Source organism: Chiloscyllium plagiosum, chromosome 33 (genome assembly GCF_004010195.1).
Source record: "Chiloscyllium plagiosum isolate BGI_BamShark_2017 chromosome 33, ASM401019v2, whole genome shotgun sequence".
NCBI lineage: Eukaryota > Metazoa > Chordata > Chondrichthyes > Orectolobiformes > Hemiscylliidae > Chiloscyllium > Chiloscyllium plagiosum.
Window position 1 is genome coordinate 8,424,758 of NC_057742.1, and position 15,647 is coordinate 8,440,404.

General features: G+C 42.7%; 1 protein-coding gene across 2 annotated transcripts in view; it reads left to right on the top strand.

Annotated features, from left to right (window-relative positions):
- The window catches only part of LOC122539798 (transcription factor CP2-like), a 43,289-nt gene that overhangs the window by 3,844 nt on the left and 23,798 nt on the right, over window positions 1-15,647 (top strand). Inside the window, exons 2-8 of one of the 2 annotated variants that reach the window (XM_043674859.1) lie at window positions 1,639-1,790; window positions 3,201-3,277; window positions 4,571-4,676; window positions 9,021-9,127; window positions 10,327-10,479; window positions 12,479-12,589; window positions 12,680-12,780. In XM_043674859.1, the coding sequence (XP_043530794.1) occupies window positions 1,639-1,790; window positions 3,201-3,277; window positions 4,571-4,676; window positions 9,021-9,127; window positions 10,327-10,479; window positions 12,479-12,589; window positions 12,680-12,780 (807 nt within the window). The remainder of the gene's footprint in view (window positions 1-1,638; window positions 1,791-3,200; window positions 3,278-4,570; window positions 4,677-9,020; window positions 9,128-10,326; window positions 10,480-12,478; window positions 12,590-12,679; window positions 12,781-15,647) is intronic. The other variant, XM_043674860.1, reaches the window with a different exon arrangement.

The following is a 15,647-nucleotide window of genomic DNA, read 5'->3' on the forward strand; positions in this document are numbered from 1 at the left end:
CGACATAAGGCTCACTGGTCTATAGTTCCTTGGCTTTTCCTTCCACAGCCTTTCGTAAATAATGGCACTTCATTAACCAACCACCTATAAAGTGAGGAACTTTTCCCTCACACGCTAAATGGAAGATGTCATGGCATTAATTTGAAGAAGAACAGGATATTTCCTCCCAATATTAGTTATTCTTTCACCAACACCGCTAAGATCAGATCATTCTTGTATTATCGTGTATGAGACTTTACAACTGCATATGGCTTTCAAACACCCTCCTTGTTCTTGGCTGGGATTAAGAATAACTCTGGTTTGATAGATTTGGAGATTGCTGTTAAGTCCAATGCGCAATCTACAAACTCTGCCACATATGGACCAGGTGACATAAGAACATAAAAGCATAAGAACTAGGAGCAGGCATAGGCCATTCAGCCCCTCGAACCTGGTCTGCCATTTTGTATCATCATGGCTGATCTCACCTCAGACTTAACTTCACTTTCCTGTCCACTCCCTATAATCTATCAACCCTATCTATCTCTTCCTTAAATCAATTCACTGTCCTGGCCTTCAACACAATCTGGGGTCATTAATTTCCCAGATTCCTGACTCTTTGAGAGTTGTAATTGCTCAACACCTTTGTTTTAGATCTGCTATCCCTTATCCTAAAACTATGACCTTGATGGGTTGGGCAGCTGAGCTGTTTGGGGGTGTTGTGTGCTCCTTCAGGCACATCATCTTCACCTCTTGAGTCTCGCTGAGGTGTTCAGTACTCCATTAAATGAGCCAGTCACTAGCCTGTGTCTCCCAGGAGCCAGCAAGGATTTCTTCAGGAGATCTCTGAAGCATTTCCCTCTGCTCTCCCCTGCTGGGAGCGAGTTCTGATCAGAACAACTCCTTTGGGAATCTGGCATCGAGTACAAGTTTCGAGTTTCTGCTATAGGAAAGATGTTGAGAAACATGAAAGAGTTCCGAAAAGCTTTACAAAGATGTTGCCAGGGTTGGAGGGTTTGAGCTATACAGAGAGGTTGAATAGGCTGAGGCTGTTTTCCCTGGAGCATTGGAGGCTGAGGAGTGACATTATAAAGATTTATAAAATCATGAGGGGCATGGATAGGGTGAATAGCCAATGTCTTTTCCCCAGGATAGGAAAGTCCAAACCTAGAGGCATAGGGTTAAGGTGAGAGGAGAAAGATTTAAAAGGGACCTAAGGGGCAACGTTTTCACGCAGAGGGTGGTACATATATGGAATGAGCTGCCAGAGGAAGTGGTGGAGGCTGGTACAATCACAGAATTTAAAAGGTATCTGGACAGATATATGAATAGGAAGAGTTTAGAGGGATATGGGCTAAATGCCGGAAAATCAGACTAGATCAGTTTACAAAATCTGGTCAGCCTGGACAAGTTGGACCAAAGGTCTGCTATATGATTCTACAACTTTATGCCTCAACAGCTCTAAAACACCTTGGGACATCCTAAGAGTGTGAAAGGTGTTATAGAGGTGGAAATTCTTTAATTCTTCCAACCTCAAGAGAAAATTTGCACCACAGAGATAGAATCGATAAGGAACAGGTCTCAATGTTACACTGGATGTTAACAAAATAGCAAAGGTTTGACTCCATTCAGTGAAGTGACAGGAGGTTCTTCTTTCAGTGACATGCTGCCGTTACCTCTCTTCAAGCATGAAGACTCTGCTCTTTCTTCAGACCATGACGCTAGTGCCATCACCTTCCAGTACGTCCTGGGTGCAGCCACATCACCTGCTGTGAAACTGCATGAGGAGACACTCACTTACCTTAACCAAGGTATGGGGAGCAAAACAGGTGAATCAGATAGGAAGGGGAAATATATCTGAGCTCAAGCATCTAAATAATCATTGCATACCACCCCTTCACTAAAGAAATCCTCTCCCAACTAACCTATCTAAAAGTCTGCTATAATGTTCACGTAATATGGACCTTACATCGGTTCCAAATTAGCCTTTCATTAATTTGAATCCATGTCACTTTGACTTACCATTTTGCCTGAAGTCATATTCTGAATTAGATTTGTTAATCAATTATTATCTTGCATTTCACATCTCTGAGGTCCTCCCTCAATCACCTCCTTTCTAAAGCAAAAAGCCGCTAGTTTTTCAACCCCTCCTCTTCAGTCAGACTTTGTTTCGATGAAAGGTCTGCAACATGATGTTACTGCTGTGTGCAAGCTGGAGTTGCCATTTCTTTCCAGTTGCTGAGTAGAGTCTAAGAGGCACAGAAAGTGATCATTCAACCCACGAATCCATGCCATCGAGAGAGAGAGAGAGAGAGAGAACAACTTAATCCCCTGCTCTAATCCCAACACCCTGTAGGTTTATTTCTCTCAAATACTCTCCCAATTTCCTTTGGAAATCATTGATTTTTGTCAATCCCATCACCCTCATGGACAGTGAGCTAGAGGTCATTACCACTCAGTGAATTAATACATCCTTTCTCATGATTCACACATGCATTCTTCCATTAATCATAACATAATCCTTTTTTCTTCCTGTTTAACTTTATCTCCTCACCCTCTGAGACTACAGTAGTTGCCTTGTTAGCAACATCGTACACTGTGTACAGGTGACAATTCTGAGTGTTGCCAAATTATTTGCTTTTGGGAAAGTGTTATATATAATCTCAACCCTGGTGTCCTTTCTCACCCACTTTAATTGGTGTCTTTGGATTAATCAACAGCAATTTGCAAATCTACATAGCACTTAGAATTTATTAAAACATCCCAAGGGGCTATAGGGAAGAGTAAGTAAATAAAACCTGGCACCAAGTGTCATACAAGGGGATTAGGATAGACCAGTGAGCAAAAACCTGGTCAAAGAGGAGGGTTTTGAAAACTGTTTGAAAGGAGGAGAGAGAAGCAGAGAGGTGTAGAGTTTTAGGAAGAGAATTTCAGAGCTTAGGACTTGAGCACGCAAGGAGCAGAGAGGTCTCAGAGGGTTGTCTATCTGGATGGGAGGCACCAAGGCCATGGAGTGGTAACTCTGGTTAACTTCCTTCTTTGGATGTTGCATACTTTGCCAATTTCCACTAGCACTGTCCCATTTGAGAACAAGCCAGGCCATGCCAAGCAGATATGACTCTTTTACACCTTAGATATCTGAAGATGTCAGGAGAGCAATAGACCAACCTGAAGATGTGTGAATGGTTTCCATGGTTATATGTGTGTTGTTTCTTGTTCAGGTCAATCATATGAGATCCGTATGATATGCAATCAAAATATGAGGGGACTGTTGGAACTGAATGGGAAGATGCTGAAGGTAAGTCCTCTAGAGTGAGAAGGGGTAACTATAGGAGAGGAGTGAAAAGAACAGGCAGCTCAAACATGGGTCAGAAAGTCCCACACCAACATTGAGAAACGACTTCAATCAATGTTAAAACAGGTTCTGCATCTGCTTACACATCTGATCTCTACGGTATATAAACAGAAAGTGCTAGAGAAACGCAGCAGGTCTGGCAGCATCTGTGGAGAAAGAAACAAAGTTAATGTTTCAAGTTGAGTGTGACCCTTCTTCAGAACCTGAAGACAGTTCTGGCAGTCGGATCCAACTTGAAATATTAACTTTCCTTCTCTCTCCAAGGATACTGCAAGACCTGTAGAGTTTTGTTAGCATCTTGTTTTCGATTTAAGATCTGCAGCATCCACACTGTCATATTCCTAAACAAAAATAGAAATTGCTGGAAAAGCTCAGCAGGTCTGGCAGCATCTGTGAAGAAACACCAGAGTTAATGTTTTGGGTCTGGTGACACTTCCTCAGAGGAGAGACCTGAGACATTAACTCTGATTTCTCTCCACAGATGCTGCCAGACCTGTTGAGCATTTCCAGCGATTTCTGTTTTGGTTTCTGATTTACTGCATCTGCAGTCCTTTTGGTTTCTGTTGTCCTTCTACTTCTACGTGGTACGCAACATCATAGAACCTACTCAACACAAAAGCAAAATACTGCGGATGTTGAAAATCTGAAATAAAATTGGAAACCGTTGGCAGCATCTGTGGAGAAAGAGGGAAAGAAACAGCAGGGGATGAGCTTGGAACTGCAGGGATAATATCACCTTATGGCTGTCAATGCACCAACAATGATGGTGTTACAATTTGTGGTGTCTGATTTGCCCAGATAGCAAGATGCAACACCAAGACCTGTCGGGGAACAAATTATCGGGACACTGCATAGGTAGGGAATTCTGGAGTTTAAGACCTAGGCAATCGAAGGCATGGAAACCAAAGGGGGAGTGGAGGAAACTGAATTAGACAAGAATCCAAACTCAGAATGGTTCTTATAGAGTGGATATGGTGGGTACATCAAGTGGTTTGAATGGGAGAAAATGTATTCCCTAAATTGTTTTTAATTCTGACTCCCTCTCTACAGCTAACTTTGCCTTTTATGTTTTTCTGTAATTCATGAAGGGTTTATCTGAAGCATCAATTCTCCTGAAAGATTGATTCTCCTGCTCCTCGGATGTTGCCTGACCTGCTGTGCTTTTCCAGCACCAAATTCTCGACTCTGATCTCCAGCATCTGCAGTCCTCACTTTCTCCCTTTTATGTTTTTGCAGAGTATAGTGAGGGTGGTCTTTCACGACAGGCGCTTACAGTACAGTGAACACCAACAGTTCCAGGGCTGGAAGTGGAGCAGACCCGGAGACCGACTACTCGATATCGGTACATCACAGAAACACTGTCAGCATTGTGGACTGTGAGCAGAGACTTCACTCAGACACATTACCATGAGAGAGCTTCGGGTGCTGGGTGACCCTGGTGGACCCTGGTGAATAGCAAAGAAAACTGCAGAGCACTAGTACACAGTTAATTACACACTCCCAGGAGGGCTGCAGATTTTAAGGAGGGACAAAGGACTTCCACATTTCATCTTTCAGAAGACCTAACTGGATGCTCCATAATTGCCTTAGTTACAAAATACTTGGTGTGCCCAAACTGCTAATACCCAGATTGGGTTCCTGGTCTGTGCTGGACTCATCTGAATCAGATGGTCGGATTTTACGGCAGTGGTTTATTGGGGATTGCTCATAGTTTTAAAAGGGCTTTCAGCAACTCCTTACAACAACAAATTACATTTCTCTAGCGCTTTTATCACAGCCAAATGACTCACGTTTCTTCATAGGAGTGAAATCAGACAATAAACAGTTGGCACTGGTCTAAAGGATATATCAGGGCAAGTGACCAGGAAGTTTGGTGACAAGGTTATATTTAAATAAGATGTTTAATGGTAAAGAGAGAGAGATTTAGAAATGGAATAAAACAAAGAACTGTGGGTGCGGGAAATCTGAAACAAACAAAACTAGGAATTGCTGGAGAATCTTGCGGATTTGGCAGCATCTGAGGAGAGAAAGCAGAATTAATGTTTCAAATCCAGTGACCAGTCCTGAAGAAGGGTCGCTGGAGCCAAAACATTAAATCTGCTTTCTCTCCACAGATGCGGCCAGACCCGCTGAGTTTCTCCAGTAATTTCTGTTTTAGTAATGAGGTTTCCTTATTCAGGGACAACGTGAACAGTGGCAAATGCGTGAAAACATAGTGATTGATAATAAAGACAAAACAAGTAACAAATAGAATGTTCCCCCTCAGAGAGACACAAGATTCCCCCAGGCTGCAGACAGAGACTATAAAGATGGTTAATGAATAATTCTGATAATTGGTACATTATTAAATTCTTTGTGAGAACATGAGGAGAACTTTCTGGATTTGCAGCTAATGTGGAACACTGCCTGTTTGAGAGCACATATTGAGAATTTGGAATGACGATCACTTGGCTTCATTACAATTTCCCAACATGGAAATCGGGACAAATCTGCAGAGTGTATATTTGTAAGGTTTGATGCTCTAACTTGTCAACTGTTGATTAATGAGTTGGCTGCACAGGAGCAAGGCAGACCTGTGCTCACCTTATGTCTTGTTTTTATGGCATACATTGAGACTTGTTCCCTTGACATCTGATAACATCAAAGTGTTTTGTTGTTCATCATACAAGAAGGCCCTAACGAAACTGAGAAAATAGAAAGCAGCTTTTGTTACCTCAGTCATTCTTGACAGGATGAAACAACTGAATAGCTCATGCTTATCTTCATTCTCCAGGTTTATGGAGTCATAGAGTCATACAGCATGGAATAGATCCTTCAGTCCAACTCGTCCACGCTGACCAGATATCCCAATCTGACGTGATCCCATTTGCCAGCATTTGGCCCATATCCCTCTTAATACTTCTATTCATATACCCATCAGGATACCTTTTAAACATTATAATTGTACCAACCTCCATCACTTCCTCTGGCAACTCGTTCAATACACGCAGCACCCTCCATATGACAAACTTACCTCTCGGATCCCTTTTATATCTTGCACCTTCAACATATGCCCCCTAGTTTTGGACTCCACCACCCCAGGGAAAAACACTTTTTCTATTTACCCTATCCATGCCCCTCATGATTTTGCAAACCTCTATAAGGTCACCCCTCAGCCTCCGACGCTCCAGGGAAAACAGCCTCTCCCTATAGCTCAAGCCCTCCAACCCTGGCAACATCCTTTTAAATCTTTTCTGAACCCTCTCAAGTTTACCAACATCTTTCCTCTGGAAGGGGAACAAGAATTGTTCGCAGTATCCTAAAACTGGCCTCACCAGTGTCCTGTACAGCTGCGACATGCCAGATATATTGGCATAAAATGGATTCCGTGTTTGTGCCATTGCTGTCATTCTTAAAAAAAATCTTGTATTTCCATGGCACCCACCATGATTGCTGAATGAACCAAACCACTATACAGAGCTGAAAATGTGTTGCTGGTAAAGCACAGCAGGTCAGTCAGCATCCAAGGAACAGAAGAATCGACGTTTCGGCATAAGCCCTTCTTCTCGACGTTTCGATTCTCCTGTTCCTTGGATGCTGACTGACTTGCTGCGCTTTACTAGCAACACATTTTCAGCTCTGATCTCCAGCATCTGCAGACCTCACTTTCTCCTCAAACCACTATACAGCCAATCAAATAATTCTAAAGTGTAGTCACTGTTGTCTCTTATCACACAGCAGTAAGTCCTTATTGCTGTTTGTGGGATCTTGCAACATAAAAAAAAGTAAATTCGCTGTTGGAATGTGGAAACTACAGCAGTTAATATGTATGTAACAAAGAGAAAAAGGTAAAGTCATCACCATCCTATGATCTGCTCTCTCATGAGAAAGATGACCGGTGGTGGTTTAACCTGAGGGTCAGCATGCCTCAGGTGAGGGGGGGAAGTTGTGAAGGATATTAACCTTAGACAGTGTGGGAATTGAACCCACACTGCTGGCATTGCTTTGTATCACAAACCAGTTGTCCAGCCACTCATTCTCCACACTGGCTAAGGTTACAATAAAGAGCTATCCTTCTCAATCTCTCTCCTCACCTGAGAGGTGGTGACCTTCAGATTAAAGGCGTTTGTCTCTAATGACAGAGAAGCCCTTTGGTCTGCTAAGTCTATGCTGACTTTGGATTATTTTACAAAATAAGATCCCACAAATAGCATTAAGGACAAACAGCTGAGCAATAAGAGACAGATAAATTTATTTTACTGATATTGAAGGAGTTCTCCAACTGGTTATGTAAAAAAACCTGTAACTCCCATCAGCCAGTTTTATACAACTTTTCAGATTATGCCAAGATGCATTATAATTGAAAACATAATTTTCCTGCAGAATGACTTGTATACTTAAAATCAACAGAATTTAAAGTAAAGGTTGTTTTTTTGATGCAAACCGAACTCTCCATCTTTGCTTGAATTGGCAAATATCTCATTGACAGAGGCAGTATGAATAAAATATTAATATGTACATAATGCTGCAAGCAACTGTGTAATTCCCAACTGCCACTTGCTATGATGGCATACTGCAAATAACGAAAAGTGCTCGGAAAAGGTACAGAAACACAGAACGGTTCAGCACAGAGTGAGGTTGTTCAGCTCATTAAGTCTATACCCGCTCTTTCAGATAACTATCCATTAAGATCCATTCCCCACCTCCTGCCCTATTTCCCCTCGAGGTATTCTCCTTCATTATTTATTCTATTCTCTGTAAAAGCTACTGATGAATCTATGTTGATCACTCTATCAGGCAGTAAAACCCAACTCCAAAACACTCATAATAGACTTTTTTTATTGTTCTACGGAAGACATTGCTCATCCTTCACATTTAAATTGCTTGCACATCTTTGAAGAAAAGCAGAAATATCTCTCACACTTGAGAATATTCTAGTTCTCACCAAATTTCTCTCACCATTGCCTGTACAGCAGAATACAATAAAAGACAGATATATATCCATCAACTGTGAATACTGTCCTTTACGAAGAGTTTGGCAGAAAGAACTGGCCAAGCTGTCATGAACAGTCATTCCAATAAAAAAACTAATTATGCTATTGTGCCTTTTCTGTCTCCCTGCTCAAAACATGAATAATCCTGGATAGGTGTTCAGATGGTACAAAGCAGCCTAGCATTGTGCTCGCTTGCTGTCTCCCAAATTGGCAGCAGTTATCGCTGGCCCTCTCTATGCTTTACAAGAAAAGCAATTTCCTTTGATTTAGAGCGGACTGTTGGAGCTGGGATACAGTAGCTCAGTGTCGCAGAGAAATAAAAGGTTTTTGCTCAGTCAGAGAAACAGCCTGCTTCTAGTAACAATCAGCAAGGCATTGCAAGAAGCATTCGAGATTCAGAATAATGCCCTGCATTGGTACGTTAGCAAGTTCCCTGATGCCATTTATTGGCAAATGCTTTGCAACTGCTCACATATGATAATTTCTTTGGTGCTGTCAAAGTGGGAGGGGAGGGGGCTTCTATTTCCTTTGCCACAGTTGAATCAAACGTAGAGACAGAGGCCTGTAGCATATTGCCTATTGTCCTTCAGCCAGCAGTGAGTCTTTGGTCTGAAGCATTCGGACTTAGTCGAACTAATCCATCATTTGCCATGGTTTTCTTTCACACTGTGACATTCTCTCTCTCTCTTTTCTAAATGATTTTGTCACTTCAGATATTCCTCTGTCAGTTGGAATTGTCGACCCGCGAGTAAACCCCACGCTGCTGAATGCTGCGGAGTTTTTCTGGGACCCAAAGAAACAAACCTCTGTCTCCATTCAGGTTTGTGTCTTCCTCACTCTTGTTCAATCCTCCTTCCTTTCCCTTTGTCTCATGCCTACTCTCTTTGCTTCTCCTCTAATTTTCTCTTCTACTCGCTTTTCTGTAACCTTCCCCCACTGTTATCCCTCTAGAATACTTGTACCCAAGTCTCTCACTGTCCTTTGCCCCATATTCCCTCCCCATGTGTCCTTGAGCCATATGAAGAGGGTAGGGTCCCACTCCTAGATTTTATACTTCCTGATCCACCTTCATGATGAGATAGTCCTCGTTATGCCTCATGGTTAGGTTTTCCTTTCCTCTCTGGTATAATGTCTCTGCTCTAATGACTCAGCAATATCTGATGGCCCACCATAGTACAACACTGGAATTCAACCTGTTATAGCACTGAGTTGTAGCGCTAGCCTCAAGAAAAACAACATTCATCACCTTTTCCTCTTTACAGTCTTCTTGTCAATTTGACAGAATAAAATATTCCACAAACTTTATCACTGACTGAGCCAGCAAGGCTGAACACCACATTGTTCACAATGAAGGGACACATAGTGGGCAGGATGGTGAAATGATGTGATAGTGTCACTGGACCAGCTATCTTGAAGTGTGTACCAATGCTTTGGGGGTGAGGGTTCAAGTCCCACACTCATGGAATGTATATCAATTAATAAAGTCCGAAACTGACAATGACAACTATTGCCAATTGTTGTTTCAAAAACCCATCTAGCTTACTTATGCTGTTTGCAGAAGTAAGTTGGTCATCTTTACCTGGTCTAATGGGTGACAAGAAAAGAAGGGGTAATCTTTAATGCAATTTATCTTGATATCTCGTATTTATTTTAAAAATAAGGTTAAAAAACTTTTTTTGATGCAGTCAGTGCCTTAATAACTTCAATTTCAGGAGTGGAATATTCCTCACTTTTAGTCAGGAGTGAACTGCAGAATCTTGACCAAGAGTGGCATAGACACAGGTTGTGATGCCTTCTGTGTTGCACCAACTCCAATATTTACCTATTCTCTGAATTGGCCCGCATCACATGTCAATGTCCTCGTCAGTTAAGGTTAAGTGGAATTCCATTTAAATCCCTTCGAGACTCATAGATGTTTAGTCACACTCCAGCACCAAGAAATAACAAACTTAATTCCGTAGACTAAGGAATATCAGTCAGATCTGGAATCACATTACTAACTCTCCCCTTCGTTTTCAGGTTCACTGCATCAGCACAGAATTCACCCCCAGGAAAAATGGTGGCGAGAAAGGGGTACCCTTCAGAATTCAGATTGACACCTTCAAACTAAGTGAGAATGGAGACTACACCGAGCACCTGCACTCAGCGAGCTGTCAGGTTAAAGTGTTTAAGGTACCAAACCTTTCCACTGCAGTTTGAAACAGAAAGTGGTTATAACTCATTCATCATTGTCAAAAACCAACCCAGAGCTGCAGCAGAGCTCTGTATTTCACAATGTAGCACGTGATTTTGCTACATTGTGTGAGTAACCTGACCATGTAGTTAGACAAAGAATTTAAAGAACAATTATTATGAATTTATATTTCTTACATCATCTCCTTTTGGATTAATCAGATCCACTGAATTCCATCACAAATATCTTTTGCTTTTGCCTAGTTTTCTTTCTATCCATTGTTCAAAGTATTGAGCTGATTTGGACTCTATGGCCCTTAGAATGATTGTGGTTTAGTGGTAATGTCCCTACTCTAGAGAGCTAGGGCTGTGGGAGGTCACAGGTTCATAATCTCACTATGTAGAGCTTGAATTTATTAAATAAAGTGGTATCAGTGATGGTGACCATGACAACTATCACTGATTATACTTTGAATATCCATCAGGTTCACTGTTGCTTTTTAGGGGGAAGAAAATCTGCCATCCTCACCCAGGCTGTATCTTGGGGCTACAGCAATGCAGGGCCTTGGACAGGGATGGACAGTAGGACCCAATAACATAGAGCAGGGGCTGCTATTCTCAGGTCAGGGCCAGAATGGCCCAGGGAATGGCATCTGTCACTGACCCAGCAGCAACCCAGTGACTCCTAGCTTCCCTATGAATGGACAGCAAGCTACTCAGTTCAAAGGTAACAAGGCAACGATTCCCAACATCTCAGGAACGAATAAAAGAAAAAACTTCTTAGATCAATCTGAGAAGCAAAATACCACAAGTCGTTTTGCTATAACGCATGTATAGCTATATCGCTGTAAAGCGATTGTCGAATTGGGGACATTTTGTGCAGTGCAAACTGTTAAAGCATATATTGGTTTTGGCGTGATTCTGGCCCCAATAGTTTAAACGATGCTGCTATTACACGATTTCCTTATAACCTAGAACTGTGCGAGAACAGTGGCTTGGTGGCAAGCACTGCTGCCTCACATGACCAGCGTCCCAAGTTCGACTCCAGCCTCAGGTCTCTGTCTGTGTGGCTTTTGCACATTCTCCCTGTGCCTGCATGGGTTTCCTCCCACAGTTCAAAGATGTGCAGGTCAGGTGAATTGGCCATGCTAAATTGGCCATAGTGTTAGGTGCATTAGTCAGAGGGAAATGGGTCTAGGTGGGTTACTCTTCGGAGGGTCGATGTGGACTTGCTGGGCCGAAAGGCCTGTTTCCACACTGTCGGGAATCTAATCTAAACCGAGCTACAGCGGAATCGACTGTATTTGACTGCAGGACAAAGAGGCAGATTAGCCAGGATGCCTGTGCCTCACTGCTGACCCCTAGTGTATGATTCTGTTATTTCCTAATCAACCTGAATCAGATTAAAAATCACACATCACCAGGACAACCACCTGTTGGGCTATAACCTGGTGTTGTGTGATTTTTAATGTTTAACTCCAACACCAGCATCTCCAAATCATGACTAACCTGAATCAGAAATGTTATTACCCACCTCTGGAGCAGGTGGTTCTTGAACCCAGTCTTCAGGCCTAATGTAGGGACATTACCAGTGCACCTCAGGAGCCCTTTAGTGTATGGTTATTGGGTATGGCTGTGATGTGCCTATAGGCCTTCACCACTCCCAGCCTTACACATTCAGGAGAGGAAAATCAAGACTTTTTTTTGAGAAGCACTTGCACTGACAGTGAAACGTGCTCCAAGTCAAAGACTCCTTTAGCTTGAACATTGAATAGATGGGTGCGAGACCAAATGGGCAACATTTTCCTGTTGTTGAGCAGAAGCAGTCAGTTCCAGATTCCTCATTTATTGAAAGACCTGTATTTCAATAAAGTTGAAGAAGTACATTTTCTGAAGTGGGTTTACCATTGTAAAGCTGGAAATACGGCAGCCAATTTGTACATAGCAAGCTTCAATAACCAGCAATGCAATAATAATGAGATAATCTGTTGAACTCCAGCCGAAAGGTGCTGACAGGAAACTGAAAACTGATAAGGAGAAGATAGAGAAACGGTCTCCACAGGAGAGGTCCAAGTACCAGCCAGCGTACGAAACCACGGTGCTGACTGAGGTGAGGCATTAGCCCTTATTAGCTGTACGGGTTGTAAAGATTTAATCCTGACATATTCTTCATAGATTATTCTTTCATTGTTTCAATTAGTGTTCTCCCTGGCCTGACACCCCACCCTGTACAAATGTTAGCCCAGCTGGAAGCCCAGGGTATAGCCCAGCATCTCCAATTCCATTCAACATCCCAGAAGGGTAAGTTGCTGCTTATTCTGAATTTGTTGTGAACACAAACTGTGACTCAAGTCGTGCAAATGTACGGGGTGAAGTTAGAAGGTCATGCAGGCCATCAAAACCCATTGCTGGAGGTGCATGATGGGTTTTGATCGAAACTGGGGAGGTGGGGGTTGAGGTGAAAGTTAACAGAGGATTCAGAATTGAATTGACTAGCAAAACAATTAGAGAGCAGAGTAGATCTTCCCATCATGAGCTACTCAAGTCACTGCCAAGAAAGATGATAGAAAGATGATAGTAACATTCACAAAGAAGTTGGATAGCTATTTAAAGGGATAATAATCACAGGGATAAAGGAAAAGAGAAGGTGAGTAGGATTAATTGGATAGTTTCAACAAAGGGCTGACACAGGTATGATGGGCAGAATGGCCTTCCCAGTGCTAGGCCATTGTATGTTTCTTAAAAAAGCAAAGTATTCCATTGTAGACTCTATGAATAATCATTGAATCCACTGAGGAAAGTTTGTCACATGGCTCCAGTGATTACTCAGTACAGTGGCTCAGTGGTTAACACTGCTGCCTCGGGATCGGGTTCGATTCCATTCTCAGGTGACTGTCTGTGTGGAGTTTGCATGTTCTCCCCGTGTCTGCATGAGTTCCCTCTCGGTGCACTAGTTTCCTCCCACAGTCCAAAGCTGTGCAGGTTAGGTGGATTGACCATGCTAAATTGCCCATAGTGTCCAGGGATGTGCAGGCTAGGTGGGTTAGCCATGGGAAAGAGCTGAGGGGAAGATGGGGGTGGGTCTGGGAGGGATGCTCTTTGGAGGGTCAGTATGGGCTGCATGGTCCGCCCCCAAACTACAGGGGATTCTATGATTCGAAATTCCTATTGCCAAAATCTAACAAAGGAAGAATAAACCCACTGAATTATGAGGAAGGCAGATAAAATTTTGACAAAAAAATTCCTGGTTTCAAAGTGAATTTGACATTTGGAGATTGAACATGTCATTCAAGTCTTGAGTCTGTTTGGGTGAACTTGGATGGCCTATAGAGACAAAAAGACCAGATATAAATTTGATGTTCATGCTTCCACTAAATGGCATGAATCCTAACTGGCTGAGCAGAGGTTCTTTGCACTTAATCATCAAAGAGGGAATGGCGATTTTTAAGACCATAAGACCATAAGACATGGGAGCAGAAGTAAGGCCATTCGGCCCATCGAGTCCACTCCGCCATTCAATCATGGCTGATGGGCATTTCAATTCCACTTACCCGCATTCTCCCCATAGCCCTTAATTCCTTGTGACATCAAGAATTTATCAATTTCTTCCTTGCAGACATTTAGTGTCCCAGCCTCCACTGCACTCTGCAGCAATGAATTCCACAGGCCCACCACTCTCTGGCTGAAGAAATGTCTCCGCATTTCTGTTCTGAATTTACCCCGTCTAATTCTAAGGCTGCGTCCACGGGTCCTAGTCTCCTCGCCTAACAGAAACAATTTCCTAGCGTCCGCCCTCTCCAAGCCATGTATTATTTTGTAAGTTTCTATTAGATCTCCCCTTAATCTTCTAAACTCCAATGAATACAATCCCAGGATCCTCAGCCGTTCCTCATATGTTAGGCCTACCATTCCAGGGATCATCTGTGTGAATCTCCGCTGGACACGCTCCAGTGCCAGTGTGTCCCTCCTGAGGAGTGGGGCCCAAAACACACACTCTGTTCCTGTTCCAAACAGGACAAACTAAGACATAAGAAATGCAAATGTAAATCTTGCTAACTTGTTTGGGCTTTATAGGTCGCATTGCCCAAGGTTGAGGATTTTTTGTGGATTGTTGGCCAGCACATTTGATTATCCTGTGTTGAATGGATGGGGTGAAAATTGAAATACGTGATGATTTTTGCTTAGCTTCCTTTTGCTGAAATAAATAGGTTCGAATACAAGATCAACCAGGACATTTTTTTTAAAATTTGCTCTTGTGTTGTGGTCATTCTTGGCAAGGGGGTAACATTTATTGCCAGACTTCATCTGCTCTGGAGATGAAGAGGGTGGTCTGCTCATCTTGAACTGTTGCAGACCTTGGGGTGATGTAGGTGCAGCCACAGTGCTGTTGGGGAGGGAAGTTTCAGGAACTTGGTGTTGAGATACTGAAGGAACTGTGATATTTTTCCAAGTCTGGATGTTGACAGACTTGGAGAGGATTTGGAATTTTGGGAGATGTGGAGAGGATGTTTCCTATTTTGGGGCAGTCTAGAATTCGTGCTTGCTGTTTAAAAAATCAGAGGTTGTCCATTTTAAACAGAGATTAGAAACATATAACCATAGAAGATAGGAGCAGGAAGATGCCATTCAGCTCTTTGAAGCTGCTGTGCCATTCATCATGAGATTGGGTGATCGTCCAACTCAATAGCCCAATCTTTGATCGCCTTTGCCCCAAGTGCTTTATCTAGCTGCCTCTTAATGACATTCAATGTTTTGGCGTCAACTACTTTCTGTGGTAATGAATTCCACAGGCTCACCACTCTTGGGATGAAGAAATGTCTCCTCATCTCTGTCCTACACGGTCCACCCTGAATCCTCAAACTGTGACCCCTGGTTCTGGACGCACCCACCATCGGGAACATCCTCCCTGCACCTACCCAGTCTAGTCCTGTTGGAATTTTATAAGTCTCCAAGACATTCCCCTCACTTGTCTGAACTCCAGTGAAAACAATCCTAACCCAGTCAATATCTCCTCATCCGTCAGTCCCGTCATCCCCGGAAACAGCCTTGTAAACCTTTGCTGCACTCCATCAAAAGTCATTAGGCAAACATCTTTCTCTCAGAGGGTTTTGAGCCAGTGCTGCTTGCAAAATCCTCAGACAGCACCTTCCAAACCCATGACCACTTCC